The 16663-nt window shown below is 37.4% G+C and overlaps 1 protein-coding gene across 1 annotated transcript in view; it reads left to right on the forward strand.

Annotated features, from left to right (window-relative positions):
- Window positions 1-23: 23 nt before the first annotated feature.
- The window catches only part of Adk (adenosine kinase), a 479685-nt gene continuing 463045 nt past the window's right edge, over window positions 24-16663 (forward strand). The window contains exon 1 of the mRNA XM_076834150.1: window positions 24-125. Coding sequence (XP_076690265.1) covers window positions 61-125 — 65 coding nt within the window. The 5' untranslated portion in view covers window positions 24-60. The remainder of the gene's footprint in view (window positions 126-16663) is intronic.

Here is a 16663-nt window from a genome sequence, read left to right on the forward strand (position 1 = left end):
GAGCTAGATAGCTGAGGGGCGGGGCGTGCGGTGGAGTCTAAGTAAGGTGGGAGTACGAACATGGCAGCAGCTGAGGAAGAACCGAAGCCTAAAAAGCTGAAGGTGGAGGCTCCGCAAGCGCTGAGGTGAGCGCTGCCTGACGTGGGGAGGAGGGTGACGGCGCTTGCAGCAGGCCAGGACCCACGTGGGGTTGCGCCAGCACCCACGCTGGCTTCTGTAGTTCTCCCAGCATGGGGCCAATAAGCAGGACCTGCTCCTCTAGGAGTTGCTCTTTTGGCCACGACCTCTCGCCTGGCGTCTTCTCAGTTTGGCTCAGTCGCCTCTTACTCAGGTGCGGCTCTGCTCTGGCAGCCCTTGACCAATCGAAAGCGGCCGGCCAAGGGGCCTATCCTCCTGCCGGCGCCACGTGCGAGTCCGCCCGGACTAGGCTGGTGCGCCCCCAGAGTACCAGTCTGGAGCACTATCCGCCGCTGCTATCTTCTCTTGGTAAGGAGAAAGCGGCGACACGGCCAGCGCCTTCCCTACCTAAGGGCAAAGATAGTATTTTTGGGGACTTTTCGAAAAGTGTTGGGATATTTTTTTTCCGCAGTTACACACTCTGAAAGTCGGCGCCTTTGCAGACCCTTTACCAGGGATTCAGACCCAGAACCCAGCTCCCAGGCCTTGCGGGGGCGGCATTTGGCTGAATGTATAGGAAAGGTTGATTTTTCTTTTTTATTTGCATTCTTTTGGCTGCATCGGAGACAGTTCTGCCCGTTATACCTGCCTCTTACGTGATTGATGTTGCAACTTTTACTCATAAAAAATTCTTTGTTAAAACATTTCTTCCTAATAAGAATAAAACGCAGCACGCAAATCTTTGATTTTGAAATGTTCATTGGAAGGCTGTGATTTTGTTTTTTGTTTTTTTTTGATCCAAAAATAGACATCAAACATTTAAAACCTTGGGGACACTGCTGATTATCCATTTCTTCCAGCATCACTCTTCTTCATCTCAGAATGAATTATTCACAATTGAAAAGAAAAGGTCACTTAGGGGTTTGGTTGTGTGTTCATGTTGTTTTGAATGGAGAATGGCCAAATCCCTATCAGTGCTTTTAATGTATTCCTACCTTATATCAAGACCATAAAACTTTTAAAATAATTTAGGATGTTCTATTTCTGTTTTAAGCTTCCAAACCATTTTAAGGTAGAATAAAGCAGGGGCATTAGAATCAGATCTACCTGAGTTTAAGGCGAGCACTTTCTCCATTCAGTGCTTTATTAGAATGCTTGCTTAAAAGGCGCCTGCTTCACCAAGCTTCCAAATTGGAAGACAGATGCATCTTTTCCCTACGGTTCTACTAATTATACAGCCTTTCGATTTTGTCTTAATAAAAACAATACTTTATATATAATGTTGAGCCACTTCAAAGTGTTTTTCTATTTATTATCTTGTTGGACAGCACTATAATTTAAGACAAGAATTACTCCCATTTTACATATGAGAATAGTGAAGCCCAGATGAAATATTGAAGAACACAAATATGAAGTCAGGGCATCTTTGTTATTTGACTCTACTGTGCCTACTTTTATATAAATATACAAGATAGTATTTGCTTGTGCATCTTTTAAAATAATGATAATAATAATGTTTAATACTTAAATATGTATATACCAGATACTGTTTTGGCATTTTCACATATTTTAGCTTAATTCCATGACAGCCTTTATAAGGTAGACACTATAATCGTCTCCTTTTATCAATAAGAAAACAAGCACAGATATATCTTTAGTGTCTATATAACCCTCATAAAATTATTTAGACAACTAAATTATTCACTTTATACAATATTAACCTAGTGATTAGACATTTTGAGTACTGGGATAAATTTGAATTTGGTATTGGCTGTTCTTTTTTACTGTATTGGTTTGGCTTCAGGTTTGCAGTGTAATAGTGCATTGAGTTATACTGAATAACTCTATGACAAGTTGCTTAACAGATAAGGGATAGCTACCAGTTTTGACTGTTAAGGAGAATGACTTACACATTCTAAACATTATATTTATTTTTGGTATAGGGGATGAACCCAGGGGTGCTTTACCACTGAGCTTTATCCCCAGTCCTTTCAAATTTTTTATTTTGAGGCACAAGGTCATCAAGTTGCTGAGGCAGGTGTAGAATTTGTGATCTTCCTGCCACAGCCTCCCAAATCTCAGATTACAGGCATCCACCACTATCCTCTAGGTGTAATTTAATGTGGAGACTCAGTCAGTCAGTGTAGAATCTTTTTTGTTTTGTGGTATTGGGGAATTAATCCAAGGCTTTATACATGCTAAGCAACTGCTCTACCTCTGAGTTATATTCCTAGCCCTTTTTTATTTCATTTTGAGGCATGGTCTTGCTAAATTGCCCAGGCTGGCCTCCAAATGTAATTATCCTGCCCCAGCTTCTCACGTAGCTATGATTAAAAGTGTTTGCCACCATGCCCAGCTGGGAACAAGTAAATCAGTGAGATTTATTTGTGTCAGATAAAGAATTTAGGTATTCTGAGAATTTCAGTTAGCTCCAGGCAATAGTTCTCAACCATGGGAAATTTTGTCTCCAAGGGGAAATTTGGCAAAGACTGAAGACACTTTTCTAAATTAATTAATTAATTAGTTAATTTTTATGTGGTGCTGAGGATTGGAGCCAGTGCCTCACATGTGTTAGGCAAGCGTTCTACCACTGAGCTATATCCTCAGCCCCTGAAGACATTTTTGGTGGTGAGTGTTACTAGTGTTTTTTTTTTGTTTGTTTTTTTTACTAGAGATTGAAACCAGGGATGCTTTACCACTGAGCTATAATCCCAGCCCTTTTTCTTTTTATTTTGAGACAGGGTCTTGCTAAATTGCTCAGGCTGCCCTTGAAAATGCAATCTTCCTGCTTCAGCCTCCTGAGTTGATAGGACTATAAGTGTGTGCCTCTGTGCCTTGTTAGTGGGTAGATTTTAAGGATGCTGGTAGCCATCTACAATGCACAGGACATCCCCTTACAATAGAGAATTGTTTGACCAAGATTGTTAAGATTGTTGAGGTTAGAAAACTCTGAGGGAGAGCATCAGATAAGAGTAGCCTCTCTTTTTCATATATATTTTGTTTTAGAAAGGCTGAGTTGCTTTTCAGGGTATAGCAGTTGTTAAAATTGCAAAGAAAGACTTTAATATTTTTGGCTGGATTTGGGGAGAGGGGTTCAGTAATGGAGTGCCAGACATACTAGGTGTCTTATGTAGGTTATTTCATTTAATTTTCCCAACAGTTATGAGAAAGGAGTAATGGTTCTTGTGTTACAGGTGAAGTAGATAAGGCTGAAAAAAGGAAAAATTCATTTTTGGGAAATACTCCCTAAGTGATGATTACCTATATTTAGGACTACTTAGATTTCTTTTTTTTTCCCTTGGAAATCTTATCTAAGTTCATTTCTTCTGCTGTCACCTCTACAAGGATACAGCACCTTCCAGGGCTTATTGAGCACATGCCAATTCTGTTCTTTCACTCTGTCTTTCAAGTACATGCTATTTTAGGCATGGTACTAAAAACTGGGTTGAAAGAGTAAGACCAGGTTCCACCCTTCTATTTGGAATTAAGTGGGGTTTGGGAAATTGATTCCTGGAGCATTTTTTTTTTTTTTTTTAACACAATACCTTTATTTTTTATTTATTTTTTTATGTGGTACTGATGATTGGACCCAGTGCCTCATGCATGCCAGGTGAGTGTTCTATAACTGAGCCTCCTGGAGCATTATTAAAGATGACTGGAAGTTAGAACTAAGTGTGAAGTAGGGTATCTGCCTTTATAGGAAAGTTAGTTTGGAGACAGAACTGGTAGAAAGTTTCCTCTTTGGGGGAACTGCAGATGTTTTGGCCTGACTGGAGCAGAAAAGGTAGAGGGCTTAGGCTTCATATTGGGCATTTTGATATGTGATCTTTCTATCTCTGTGTCTCTTAGTTTGAACAGCCTAATTTTAACTGCTCTTCTGAGTATCTTGCTGACCTTCAAAGTCAAAACCAACTAAATCCAACTATTAGCTTAAATCTGCACCTTTTCCCCTGATTTCAGCATTTGTCAGTGGCACCATTAGCCTCCTTTTCTCCATAGTTTAGACTTTATATTTTGCTTAGATTTTGTACTGTCTTTCTAACTAGTCTCTTCACCTCCAGTTTCAAGTTCTGTCTTCTTTTTCTCTTCTTCTTCCTCCTCCTCCTCCTTTTCCTTTTAATTTTTTTGGTGGTACTGGGGATTAAACCCAGGGTTGCTCTACCAGAGCTACATCCCCAGCCCTTTTTTATTTATTATTTTGAGATAGGGCCTCACTAATTTGCCCAGACCTGCCTTGAACTTGTGATCCTCCTGTCTCAGCCTCTCAAGTAGCTGGGATTATAGGTGTGTGCCACCATGCTCAACCTACCTTATCTTCTTTTTTAAAAAAAATTTTTAAATATTTTTTTAGTTATCAATAGACTTTATTTATTTATATTTGGTCCTGAGAATTGAACCAGTGTCTCACACATGCTAGGCAAGTGCTCTACCACTGAGTCACACCCCCAGCCCTGCCTTATTTTCGTTAGGCACAGTTCTACTTATTCATCATAGCAAATATTTTTGATCTGTGAAGTTGATATTAGGAAAGATTGAATCCTAAGAGCCTACTTCCTTACTACCTCTGACATTAGCAATTAATGATGTTCAAGAGTCATATCTCTTTAATAATACTAAAAAGAAACAGGCTACAATTTTCAATCAGCAAATACTGAGTTTTTTTCCCCCAACACAGCTTCCTACGTGTTTCACTTCTGTGTCTCTCTTTTATTAATTTCCTTCATCCCTCACCTCACTCTGGACCCTGTGTTTTAAAATTCTAAGGACGGTCTGTTATTAAGTGATCTAGCAACAATTTCAGTAATCCCTTCTTCTCATCCAAGTACTAACCTAGGCCCAAGTGGTGAGGATTAAAAGAGGAAACTAAGGGCTGACTAGTAAAGAGAAAGTATGATGGTTTTGTCCCTAGTGTGTTGTACAGTGCCTGATCCTTAAGAGCTTAATATTTGTTGCATGAAATGGAAATGATAATGTTCACTTTTATAAGCCCTATATTTTTATTACTGAAGCTTCAAATTGATGGCTGTTTTTGGATGGTATTGCATGCCTTATATTCACAAATTACATTAAGGTTTTGGGCTGTGAAGGAATTAAAAAGCCACCTGAGTTACTTTGTATGAATGTCTTAATAAGTTCCTTTTCTGGCTATTATGTATTAGGGCAGAGTGAGGGTAGTGGAGACAAAGCCAGAGGAAAGCTTGCATGGATGGTTTGGGCCTCCCATGGACTGGCATGGAAGTGCTTGGTGCTCAGGAAAGGTGGGAAGGGCTTTAGGAAGAAGTTATGGATTGAAGATATTATTCTGGTTTTAGGTGTAGGCCTAGACTGCGTAACACTAAATAAAACATCAAGCTGAAATGTTTTTTTTCAACCTGGAATGTGGCTCCACTTTTCTTCTGTCAATTAAAATTCTGCTTGTGTGCAAAAATGTTCACAGTTAAGTGGGAGAGAAAAGAAAGAAAGAAAGAAAAAAGTTATAAAGAGCTTTCTAGTCAGGATGGAAGCCAGTGTTTAAGAACAGTCTTTGGAATTAGACCTGTGGTTTGACTCTTGGTCCTTATTAGCTGGAGATCTTGGGAAGTTTGTCTGCTTGCCTCATGTCTCTGATTTTTCACCTATAAAATGGGTATGATAAGAGTATCTACCTCATAAGATAATTGAGAGGGATTTATGAAGAAAATGAATGTAAAATTGGCAAGTAGTAAGTGTTCAATAAGTGTTATCTATTATTGTTATGGTATTGTTTATCCTGCTTGGCTGTTTACTCTGCTCCAAATGTAGAAATAATGAAGTTAAAAAGAAAAGGAAAAGATATATATTCAACAAGATAAACATCTCCAGGAACTAACATGGAAAAAGAAATATGCAGTTAAGATTCTGGGTTCAGTAGCTGGTGGAAATAACTCTGTGCAGGGAACTGGAGCCAGATATCCTGGATGAAACTTGGAGCTGCAGTGGCTTGGGTTGAAAGAAGCTGAACTCATTTGCTTCAGGCTATTGCTTTAAAAAGCTATGGAAGACACAGAAATGGCCTAGCTGCCAAGTGGCTTAGAGTCAGGAACTGAAATTTCCCCACTATCACTTAATGCAAGAGCACTGATCATGGGCACTACAATAGGAGTGGCCTACCCTAAATTACTGGGGAAGTCTGAGCCTGTGAAAACCTGAGGAAGACCTTTATTTAGAAAATAAATGCACCAGAAGATAAAGTAACTCAAAAATGTAATAGAAATAGTAGAACCATTTCTAAATGACTGTAAATATTTTAAGGATCTTTCAAAAAAGATTAAAGAAGTAGTGCCCAGCTGAGTGGGGTGGCACATAGGTCTGTAGTTCCAGCCACTCAGGAGGCTGAGGCAGTAGGATTGCTTGGGCCCGTCCGTGAGTTCAAGACTAACCTGGGCAACATGGTGAGCCCCTGTCTCGAGGGAAAAAAAGTCATCAAAAAAAATTTTATGAATCAAAAAATAGGTAGATTTGAAATAGATAGCTCTATAAAAGAAAAAATGGGACTTAATGAAATTGAAACAAAAAATATTTAACTCTAGACCAGATGTATTTGAAAGGAAAATTAATGAATTGGAAGAAAGTAGTTTATTTAGATATGACGCAGAGAAATTAAAGGATATAATTTTTTGTTGAGAAGTACCAACTTATGTAAAACTGGGAGTTCTGAAAAGGAAATAATGTGAATGGTGGAGAAACCATATTGAAAGAGATAATGAGTGAGAATTTATCAGAATTATGGAAAAACTAAATTCCTCAGGTTGAAAGAATATGCCATTTAGATTTGAATAGGATAAACATTCACATTAAAATTTAGAGATTTTAATCCTAATTATATTAATGTATATAGAAAGAGTGAAAATTTGGATACCAGAAATTACATAGTGATAGTTGGATATGGTGATATGTGCTTGTAGCCCCAGCTACTTGGGAATATGGAATGGGACCACTTGATCCCTGAATTTGGGCCTAAGGGCTCTATAAATAGGAGTGGCATACCCCAAACTACTGGGGAAAGAGCGGGAAAGTCTGAGCCTGTGAAAACTTGAGGAAGACCTTTATTTAGAAAATAAATACACCACCAAGACATAAATTTACTCAAAATATAATGGAAATGTTAGAACCATTTCAAAATGACTATAAGTATTTTGGTAACAAAGCAAGACCCCACCTCTTAAAAAATTAATATTGGTTATATGTAGTTGGAGGTTTGTGGATTTTTTTTTTGTGTGTGTGTTTGTGTTTTCTAACTTTTCTGTGTTAAACATGTATATTAGGACTTCATTTTAAGCTACAGAAATGCAGTATGCACTGAATACATATTTGGCTATGAACTGAGTGGCTAAATATCATTATAGAAAGGACCTATGGGATACCAAGTACATCAGAAACTTTGTAAAATAATTATTATAACTTTATTATAGATTGTAATCTTTTGATCCATATTTCTGAAATCCCAAAGCTCTGGAAACTGGAAATTTAAAAAAATAACTTTTAAAATGAATTAATTTGGCAATAAAACTTGAGCTGATATGAAGCTCTCTGTAGTATTTGTTTGACATAAATATGTATGCTTTGCTATAGAAATATCAGTGTTTGTTAAGTGGCATGTTGTATGAATCCCTGTTGGAAAATATGTTTTTTAAAAATATGTAGTGTATATAGTCTGTCAGCCTTCCTGAAGTCTTTAACAGTCTGAATTCCAAAATACTTGGCCTCAAGGATTCAAGAAAGGGATTGTGGACCTTTATTAAATATTTAGTCAGCTTTTAAAAATTTTATATTGTGCGGGAACAATAATTTCTCATCAATTGCTAGATGTTAATTCTAGTCACCATTCTGCACTTCTGTGTGAGATTGATTTCAAATATCTCTTTTTTGGTGGACTCTACCATAATACTGGTTCTTTTGATGTCATTGATTTATTAGGATTTTCTTTGTCTCCAAGGTAAAGACTTGTCTTCAACTTCTGAACTTGAAGATTTGGAAAGCTATCACAGAAGTGGTATCACAAATTGAAGTTTACGTGATGCTTGAAGAAGAAACTCTGAATACTTTTAAAAGTGGATTTGGAGTTGTTGCTCTCACTTATGTGTATTACTTTTCACATTTATGTTTGTACTTGTGGCTTTATCCAGTTTCTTTAAAAAATTGGTCAACTAGGTGAGGAAGTGTATGCCTATATCCTACCTTCTTTGGAGGCTGAGGCAAGAGGATTGCCAAGTTTGATACCAGCCTGGGTAAATTAGCAACACCCTGTCTCAAAATAAAGTTTAAAACCAGGGTTGGGATGTAGCTTGGTGGTACAGTGCTTGCCTAGCATATGCAAGTCCCTGGGGTTTAATCCCCTGTACAACACCCACCTGCCAAAAAGTTGGTTCATAAACTTCAGATCTTGAAAATAGTGAATTACTTTTCAACATAAGAACATGTGAGTTTTCTTTTGCATTTTGGCTCTCATTGCATGCATGCTGACTTCCATACTTTCTCTAGAATTAAGATGATATATATAGCATTTACTATGTAAGAAATTCTTCTCAAGACACATTAGTTTGGGTACCGTTATTAATGGGGCCTCACTATTTTAACAGCAAACCATATTTAGTTACTAGTACACCCTGCTATTTTACTACCTGCAGGCATAGGTAGCTTTTGTAATAATTAATCACTCACCAAATTAGGGAAATCATCAGAAATTATATTGCAGTGGTCATTTAGCTACTTGCCTTCTAGAGGGTGGGACTAGTCTTTGGTGCATCCCTAGTGGTATAATTTTGAAGTTTCTGAGACATTCAGTTGACCTGCCTAAATGGAAGTTCATTCAGGTATGACTCCATACAAACAAGAGTGCATCTCTTGTTTGTATTTTCCTCTGGTATTAGATTTATTTCTCAAAGGGGCCATCTCAATGTAAGAAGAAAGATGGCAATTCTCAACTCCAGGCCAAACTCTGGTGAGCCCACAGGAAGAGATTATTTTTACATCTGTTTTGGGAACATTCTGATTGGTTCTATCTGGGTTACATATTGCATTAAATCAATTACTGCATCAAATGTGGGATTTTGGCCAGCCCTGGATGGCCAAATACTTCTCCTCCCCATCCCCAGCCTGGGGTGTTTGGTATATAGGTGGTGCTAGAACATGTGGGAACCAGGGAGTGTAAGTGGTGTTCCTATATGTGGGGAAGTGGATCCATGTTGAGAGGGACACTATAATTAGCACCTCCACTAGGATCTTGTACATTGAGAAAGGAGGCAGAGTCTTTCCCCTATCAAGAGAAAAAGCTATTGTAACATATAGAAAATATTCATTAAAACAACTTTCCTCCTCTCCCCCAATTTCCTCACCCCCCAAAACAAAACAAAACCAACTTCATTCTTAAAGGTTCAGTTGAAATCTTATCATTTTGGGAGTGGTGCGGGGATTGAACTCGGGCACTTGGCCACTGAGCCATATCCCCAGACCTATTTTGTATTTTGTTGGAGACAGGGCCTCACTGAGTTGCTTAGTGCCTCTCTGTTGCTGAGGTTGGCTTTGAACTTGTGATTCTCCTGCCTCAGCCTCCTAAACTTCTGGGATTACAGGTGTGCGTCACTGTGTGAGGTAAAATCTATCATCTTTATAAAACTTTTCTACTGATCCAGTTTGGAAATGGCTCTTCTGGTTATTTATATTTTGCATTACTGCAGTGTACAGTATACATGCATCTTTTTTTTTAATCTGACGTATTACTATTTGAATTAGAAAACTATTGAATAATCCTCAGTGCCTTATGACTTATGATTTCATTGCAACATAACAGGCTCTAAAGTTTTGTTGAATTAATGAATTCTTAACTCAATATGTGTGTCTGTATGTGTCTGTGTTGCTGGTGATCGAACTCAGAGCCTTGTGAATGCTAGGCAAGTGCTCTACTGATACTTTACATTCCCAGCCCCGAATTCTCTCTCTCTCTTTTTTTTTTTTTTTTGGTATTTAGAGGTAAGGTCTCACTGAGTTGCTTAGCACCTCAATTTTGCTGAGGCTGGCTTTGAATTAGTGATCCTCCTGTCTCAGCCTCCCAAGCTGCTGGGATTACAAGGTGTGCGCCACCATGCCTGGCTTCCCAGCCCTGAATTCTTGACCCTTTAAAGATGGTGTAAAATGGAATTGTGTATAAGTTCTTACATATTTATGACAGTTGATAGAACCTTACTTTAAAATAGTCTTGGTCCTTTGAAATATGTTAAAATATTTGTCATATGGAGTAAGTTTGTATGCAATATCATTCTGACACTGGAGGATAGCAGAGACAGTAGAAGCAAGAAATCGATTTCTCACCTGCATCTCTGTTCTTTCTAGTGACTGTAGTGAGCTTTGACCATAGTGATGATTTTTTTTTTTTTTTGTATTTGTCCATGGGGAAAATTTCCTCAGAACAATTCTGCTTCTCTTACAAACAGTTATATTTTATTAAAGGTCTATAGTCAGCATTGACTTTTCTTTTTTGGGTATGAGGGATCCAACCCAGGGCCTCCTTGCATATGGTAAGCAAGCATTGTACTTTTGAGCTACATTCTGAGCCCCCATTAAAAATTTTATTTTGAAACAGGGTCTTGCTACATTGCCCAGGCTGGGCTTGAACTTGCTTTCTTTCTGCCTCAGCCTCTCTAGTAGCTGGGATTATAGGCTTATACCACCACATCTTGTGCTCACCCAGGCACTCTTACCTGTCTCCTTTGTGTCCTTTCTCTTGTAGTAGAATTGCTTATTTGGTGGAGGAGTGAATTTACAAAAAAGATGATCTCAATCAGAATGATGAATCTCTTTCCCCAGGGTTAGCAAGTCCTTAATTAGTAAGGCTATTTGCAGTGTAATTAGAACTTCCAAACCAATGAAAGTTAAGAATACTTTTCTGAATTTCATAGTAAACTGTGTAATGTAAGGTACTTTGTAACCTGTGGCTAATACCACAAATGGTCTTTTTTTAGAAGTTTGTCTCTATTGACTGATCCAAGAGGGGTCAGTTGAAAACAAAATGTAGCAAAGGAATCAAATACAGATGTCTGAGATATTTTTGAATTCCTTTAAGCTTGATACATCAAAATAAACTGTGTTTTACTCTCTGAACCCTAGAGCTCTTGAAAAACCATCTACGTTTTCAAGTAAACAAATTGAAATATGAAAAAATTATCTCCTTTGCAAGTGAACAGTTCACTGTGCTGTCTTTGAAGTTAACCACATTAGGGATTTTAACATTTGCTTGTTTTATGGCCACGATTGAGGAAGTCTTAAGTTCCCCCTAAAGTAGTTTTTGAAATTGTTTTTCCTTTACAGAACTTAGGCCTTAGTTTGGTTGAACACTTAATCCATTAAGCTATAGAAATGATGCAGACCTACATTTGTTGTATGCAGACCTACGTTTGTCATTCTCACACACTCAGAATGAACTGATTTTATTACATTATTTAGCATGGGATAACATGACAGGGCAGATTAAAGCATATGTTAAAAATACGCTGACAAAATTCTACTTTGTCTTGTCTGTTTTATGTAAGTATTTATCTAAATGTATGGAATTGCATAGATTATTTGAATTTGAGATATTATAATCAAATATGGCTACATTATTAAATTCAGTAAGTAATACTAAATGTTTGGTACTAAAAATATTGTTTTAGTAAAATAATTCAAAAAAAGATCTTGGTGTATGCGTGAGTGTAGATTCTTTACATGGTAAGTTTGACTTCTTTGAATGTATTCATTCTTATGTTTGAGTACAAGGATATTCTGTAGAAAAATATATAAGTTCTCTGTAACATTCCTTCCCTAGATTCAGTACAAATAAGTACATTTTTCCACTAGAGAAAAACCACTACATCAGAGATCTTTGACCTCAGTTCCCTGTGAAGCTTGATCATATTTTTGAGAAGACTCATTAATAACCCTTAGATATCAAGTCAGTTGTAGAGGTCTTTAAATGTTTTGTTTGTGTAGATATTACTTTAACTCATAAAACAGGTTAGGGCAGGCTCTCTCAGCCTTTCCCATTGAGAAAACTACTTTGATATTTCCAAAGACTGCTTGGGAATGCTAATGGGAATGGGGGAAGGAGTAGCCGGTAGGAGATGGCTAAGAGGCATCTAGGCATGGTGGGAAAGGTTCTAGAGTTTCTTGCAAAACATGGAATTGAGTGTGAAAGCATCAGCAGACCTCATAATCATCCAGATATGGCTTTGAAATGGTGGTTCATAGTTTCATGTGATTGTTGGGAACTCCTTTAACATATTTTAGACTTTAGATTGTTATTGTTGATGAAGTACTTAACCATAAAGTTGAGAGAATTCAAGCCCATAGAGATTAAGTCTCATTAGTATAGTAACACAGCTAGTTACTTACAGCTGTGTTATTTGAGGTGAGACTTGATCTCACTAGTTTTACAACTGTAACTTGTCATTATACTAGAACCTGGAACAAGAAACAAAGTATTTTCTTTGGAGCTTCCCCCCCCCCCCCTTTTTAGATGAGAAATGACAAGTACTTTCACTTACATTTTCTAATGATTCTCACAAGGTCATCAGATAACATGTCTTTAGCTGAGGAAATAGATGCAGAGTGGTTAAGTAGTGCTCATTTCACACTCAGGACCTTTGACTCACCCTTTCTTGCTGTTTATATTACCTTATGAAAAAAATATATATACAATAAACACAACAGAGGAAGAGGGAGAAAATTCTGTATATGCTAGATAAGCACACTACTTAAAGAAATCTTGTAGCATTGTGTTTTATAATCTGGTTTAGACTTTTGTCTTTAAAGTTTTCTCATTCACACAAATGTAGCTTTTTCTAACCCAAGAATAAATGTTTAGAACCCAAGAATAAATTTGTGAGGATATACTTAATGGCGTGCTTTGCAAATGGTTTAACTTGTTGAGTTTGAATTTTGAGCAGATTGTGTTTTCTAATGAAACAAATTTGGCTTGTGTTTTATAATTAAAATATTCCAGTTAAGAGAAGTTTTAATATTCTAGTTAACATTTATTAATAATAATAAAGTTGCTATTATTAAAACAAAGTAGGATAACCCATACTCTTTTGCAGATGAAAAAACTAAGGGTTAGACAGTTTAAATGATGTGACTGTGATGACAGTTTTAAGTGGCCAAGATAGGATCAGACCTGGATCTGTCTTATTTTAATATTGTTAGTAATTACTTGCAATTTTCTGGTCTTGTATGAATAACAATCAGCAGTGATTTGTAGTGCATGTACAAATATGTAACAACAAATCCCACCATTATGTACAACGTTACTGCACCAAATAAAGATCTGGGGAAAAATTTTTTAAAAATATGTAACTTATAGGATGAAAAAAATCAAACAGGCTCTTTGCTTCAAGAAGTATTCCTATATAATACGTGGAACAATTACTAGTAATCTTCTAAAAAGCTGTTAATCTTTTAATACTATTCATCATTTAAAATCCTATAAAAACATTTACCACATCTGAGATGGCAGCAGTGAAGTCTTTTCCATTAGAAATGACTCATGGTAACAATTAGCCTTGGACCTCATATAGTTTATAAAAAGTAACCTTTATACAGAAGCAAAATGTTAAGGCCAGCTTAGTGGTACACTCCTGTAACTCCAATGGCTCTGGAAGCTGAAGCAGAAGGATGGCAAGTTCCAGGCCAGCCTCAGCAATTTATAGACTGTCTCTCAAAATAAAAAAATAAAAAGGCACTGGGGTACTGTGCTCAGTGGTAGAGCACTCCTGGGTTCAATTTAGGTGGGGAGGAAATGAAATGTACAGTTAGCTTATTTGAAGAATAGGATTAGTAAATACAACTGATAATACTTAAAAACCTCAATTTCATTATGCTTGATAAGCTTAGGAAAAAAAGTGTGGGAGGAGGAGGACATACATCAATTATGGGATATTTTATGAGTTTGTGAGAGACTTCTGGTATGGACTGTAATACCTATTGCCTGTTAGATGGTATAAGGAAAAGGATTTTAGATTAGTAATCAGGACACCTGGGTCTTATTAAGGTTTCTGTCTAGGTTTGTGTATTCATCTGTGAAGTGAGTAATACAGACTACAATGTCTTTCAAAACTAGCCCATAAATCAATTTGTGTTGTGCAATCAGTATATAAGAGAAATAAGGAAATATGAATGCATTGGAGTATTTAAGAGTAATTATTGTTTTATTAAATGTTACTTTAGTTATGAATATGTAGGGAAAATTGAGCTGTAAAATGTATTTTTCACAGTTTGGTATTCTAGTGAGGATGACTGGAAGGCTTGGCTCAGCGGGGTGTCTCTCCCTCTTGTAGTTTGGGAGCCTTTTTTCTGTGCAGTTTCTTCTGTCAGGTTGTTGAACTTCTTTTTTTTTTTTTTTTTGTAAACATTTATTTTTTAGTTGTAGGTAGACACAATACCTTTATTTTATTTTCACGTGGTGCTCAGGATCAAACCCAGTGCTTAACACATGCTAGGTGAGTGCTCTACCTCTGAGCCACAACCTTAGCCTTTTGGTTGTTGGACTTACATGACAGTTGGAGGCCTCCAGAGACCAAGGCAGGAGTTTGTAGTCCTCTTAAAGGCTACCTGGTATCTGGCATAGCATCACTTCCAACATACTAATAGTATAGGTCAAAGGAGCCCCAGGCTGGTCCAGATTTAAGTGGAGAGGACATAGACTCGTCTTAAAGAAATTGTGGCTATTCAAAATCTGTCACATTTATGGTAAAATAATTTTGAAAAACATGCCGAGCCACATCTCCAGCCCTTTTTAATATTTTATTTTGAGATAGGGTCTCCCTGAGTTGCTTAGAGTCTTGCTAAGTTGCTAAGACTGGGTTTGAATTCATGATCCTCCTGCCTCAGCCTCCCAAATTGCTGGGATTACGGCATGCAGCACCGTGCCTGGCATCATTCTACTTTTATATATACTTATGACTGCTAGCAGATGCCAAGGTAAAACTTTCTCTCTTAGGATATTATTCAGATGAAACTGCATGTAAAATTCTAGACATTTGTTTTTAGTCTATCAATAGAAAACAGTAGGCACTTAGGAGTAAGAAAGAAAGACTAAAAAGAAAAACCTGTTTTCCAAATCTCTTTTCTTTATTCCTCTCTTTTCCCAGAACTCCAGTCTTGTAAGCTTTTCCCGTCTTCTCTATTTATCTAGAAAAAACTGCAGCACCATTCACCCAATTTCTCAAGTCTCAAATATAGAAGTTACTCTCAATTCCTTTCTTCCCTTGATACCTCATATTTAGTCCACCAGCAAGTCCTGTCAGTCTACTTCCAAAATGTCTCCTGGAACCATCTACTTCTCTTCATGGCCATCACTATCTGTATGGTTATCTGTTACCAGAACTGCTCTAATAGGCTTCTAATTTGGTCTTTCTGCTTTCTTGCTCCTCTATTCTATTCTCCATACTATGCTCAGAATGATCTTTTACACACAATGAGATCATGTTATTCCTCTGTTTAAAACTTGATTACAGTGATGGCTTCCTGCCATGCTTATAACAAAATCAATACTTCGTAGGCTCAAGCAGTCCAATCCCATCTGCTGCTTGCACTGGCCACATACAGCTCCTTTCTCTCTCACTTGCTTTTTTTGCACTGGCAGTCTAGTTCTCCTTTTGGGGCTGTTCTAATTGCCCTTCCCCCACTTGGCTTTGCTTCACTTCTCTCCTTGTAGAGAGAGAACCTGACTACCTAATGTAAAAGAGATTTTTTTCTACATTGATCCGCTGGTTTTAATTCTCTGTATAGCAATTAAAAAAATTTTTTTTTCTTAGTTGTTGATAGACCTTTATTTTATTTATTTACATGTGGGGCCAAAAATTGAACCCAGTGCCTCACACATGCCAGGCAAGTGTGCTACTGTTGAGCCCCAGCCCCAGCCCTGCATAGCACTTTTGATCCCTTGATGTTCTTGTCTGTTGCTTGATTATTCATCTGTATTCCTTTAGAATGTTATTTCTATAATGGCAGAACGTGGGTTTTTGTTTGTTTTTGGTACTGGGGATTGAACTGGTCGATATCCCCAGCCCTTTTGGTTTTTTATTTTGAGACAGGGTTCCCTAGGTTGTTTAGGGTCTTGTTAATCCTACTGAGACTGGTTTTGAACTTGTAATCCTCCTGAATTGTGGGAATTATAGGTGTGTGCCACCATCCCAGAGCTTGTTCTTGATCTTTGCTGAATTTCTAGTTTTGAGTGTACAGAGTAGATGCTAAATCAACATTTGATCAGTGACTGAATGAATAATTCCTGAAAGCTTGTTCGTGAAATAAAATAGATTGATCTATGGTGTTACAATAAATTAAGGAAAACCTTTAATATAACACATATATAAGGTTACAAACAATTCTCTGGGAAGGACTGTCTTTAATCTGTAATGTCCTTTCTATATTTTTATATTAAAATGTCCTTTTCAGGGCTGGGGATGTGGCTCAAGCTGTAGTGCGCTTGCCGGTTATGCGTGCGGCCCAGGTTCGATCCTCAGCACCACATACAAACAAAGATTGTGTCCGGCGAAAA

This window comes from Callospermophilus lateralis, chromosome 15 (genome assembly GCF_048772815.1).
Source record: "Callospermophilus lateralis isolate mCalLat2 chromosome 15, mCalLat2.hap1, whole genome shotgun sequence".
Lineage (NCBI taxonomy): Eukaryota > Metazoa > Chordata > Mammalia > Rodentia > Sciuridae > Callospermophilus > Callospermophilus lateralis.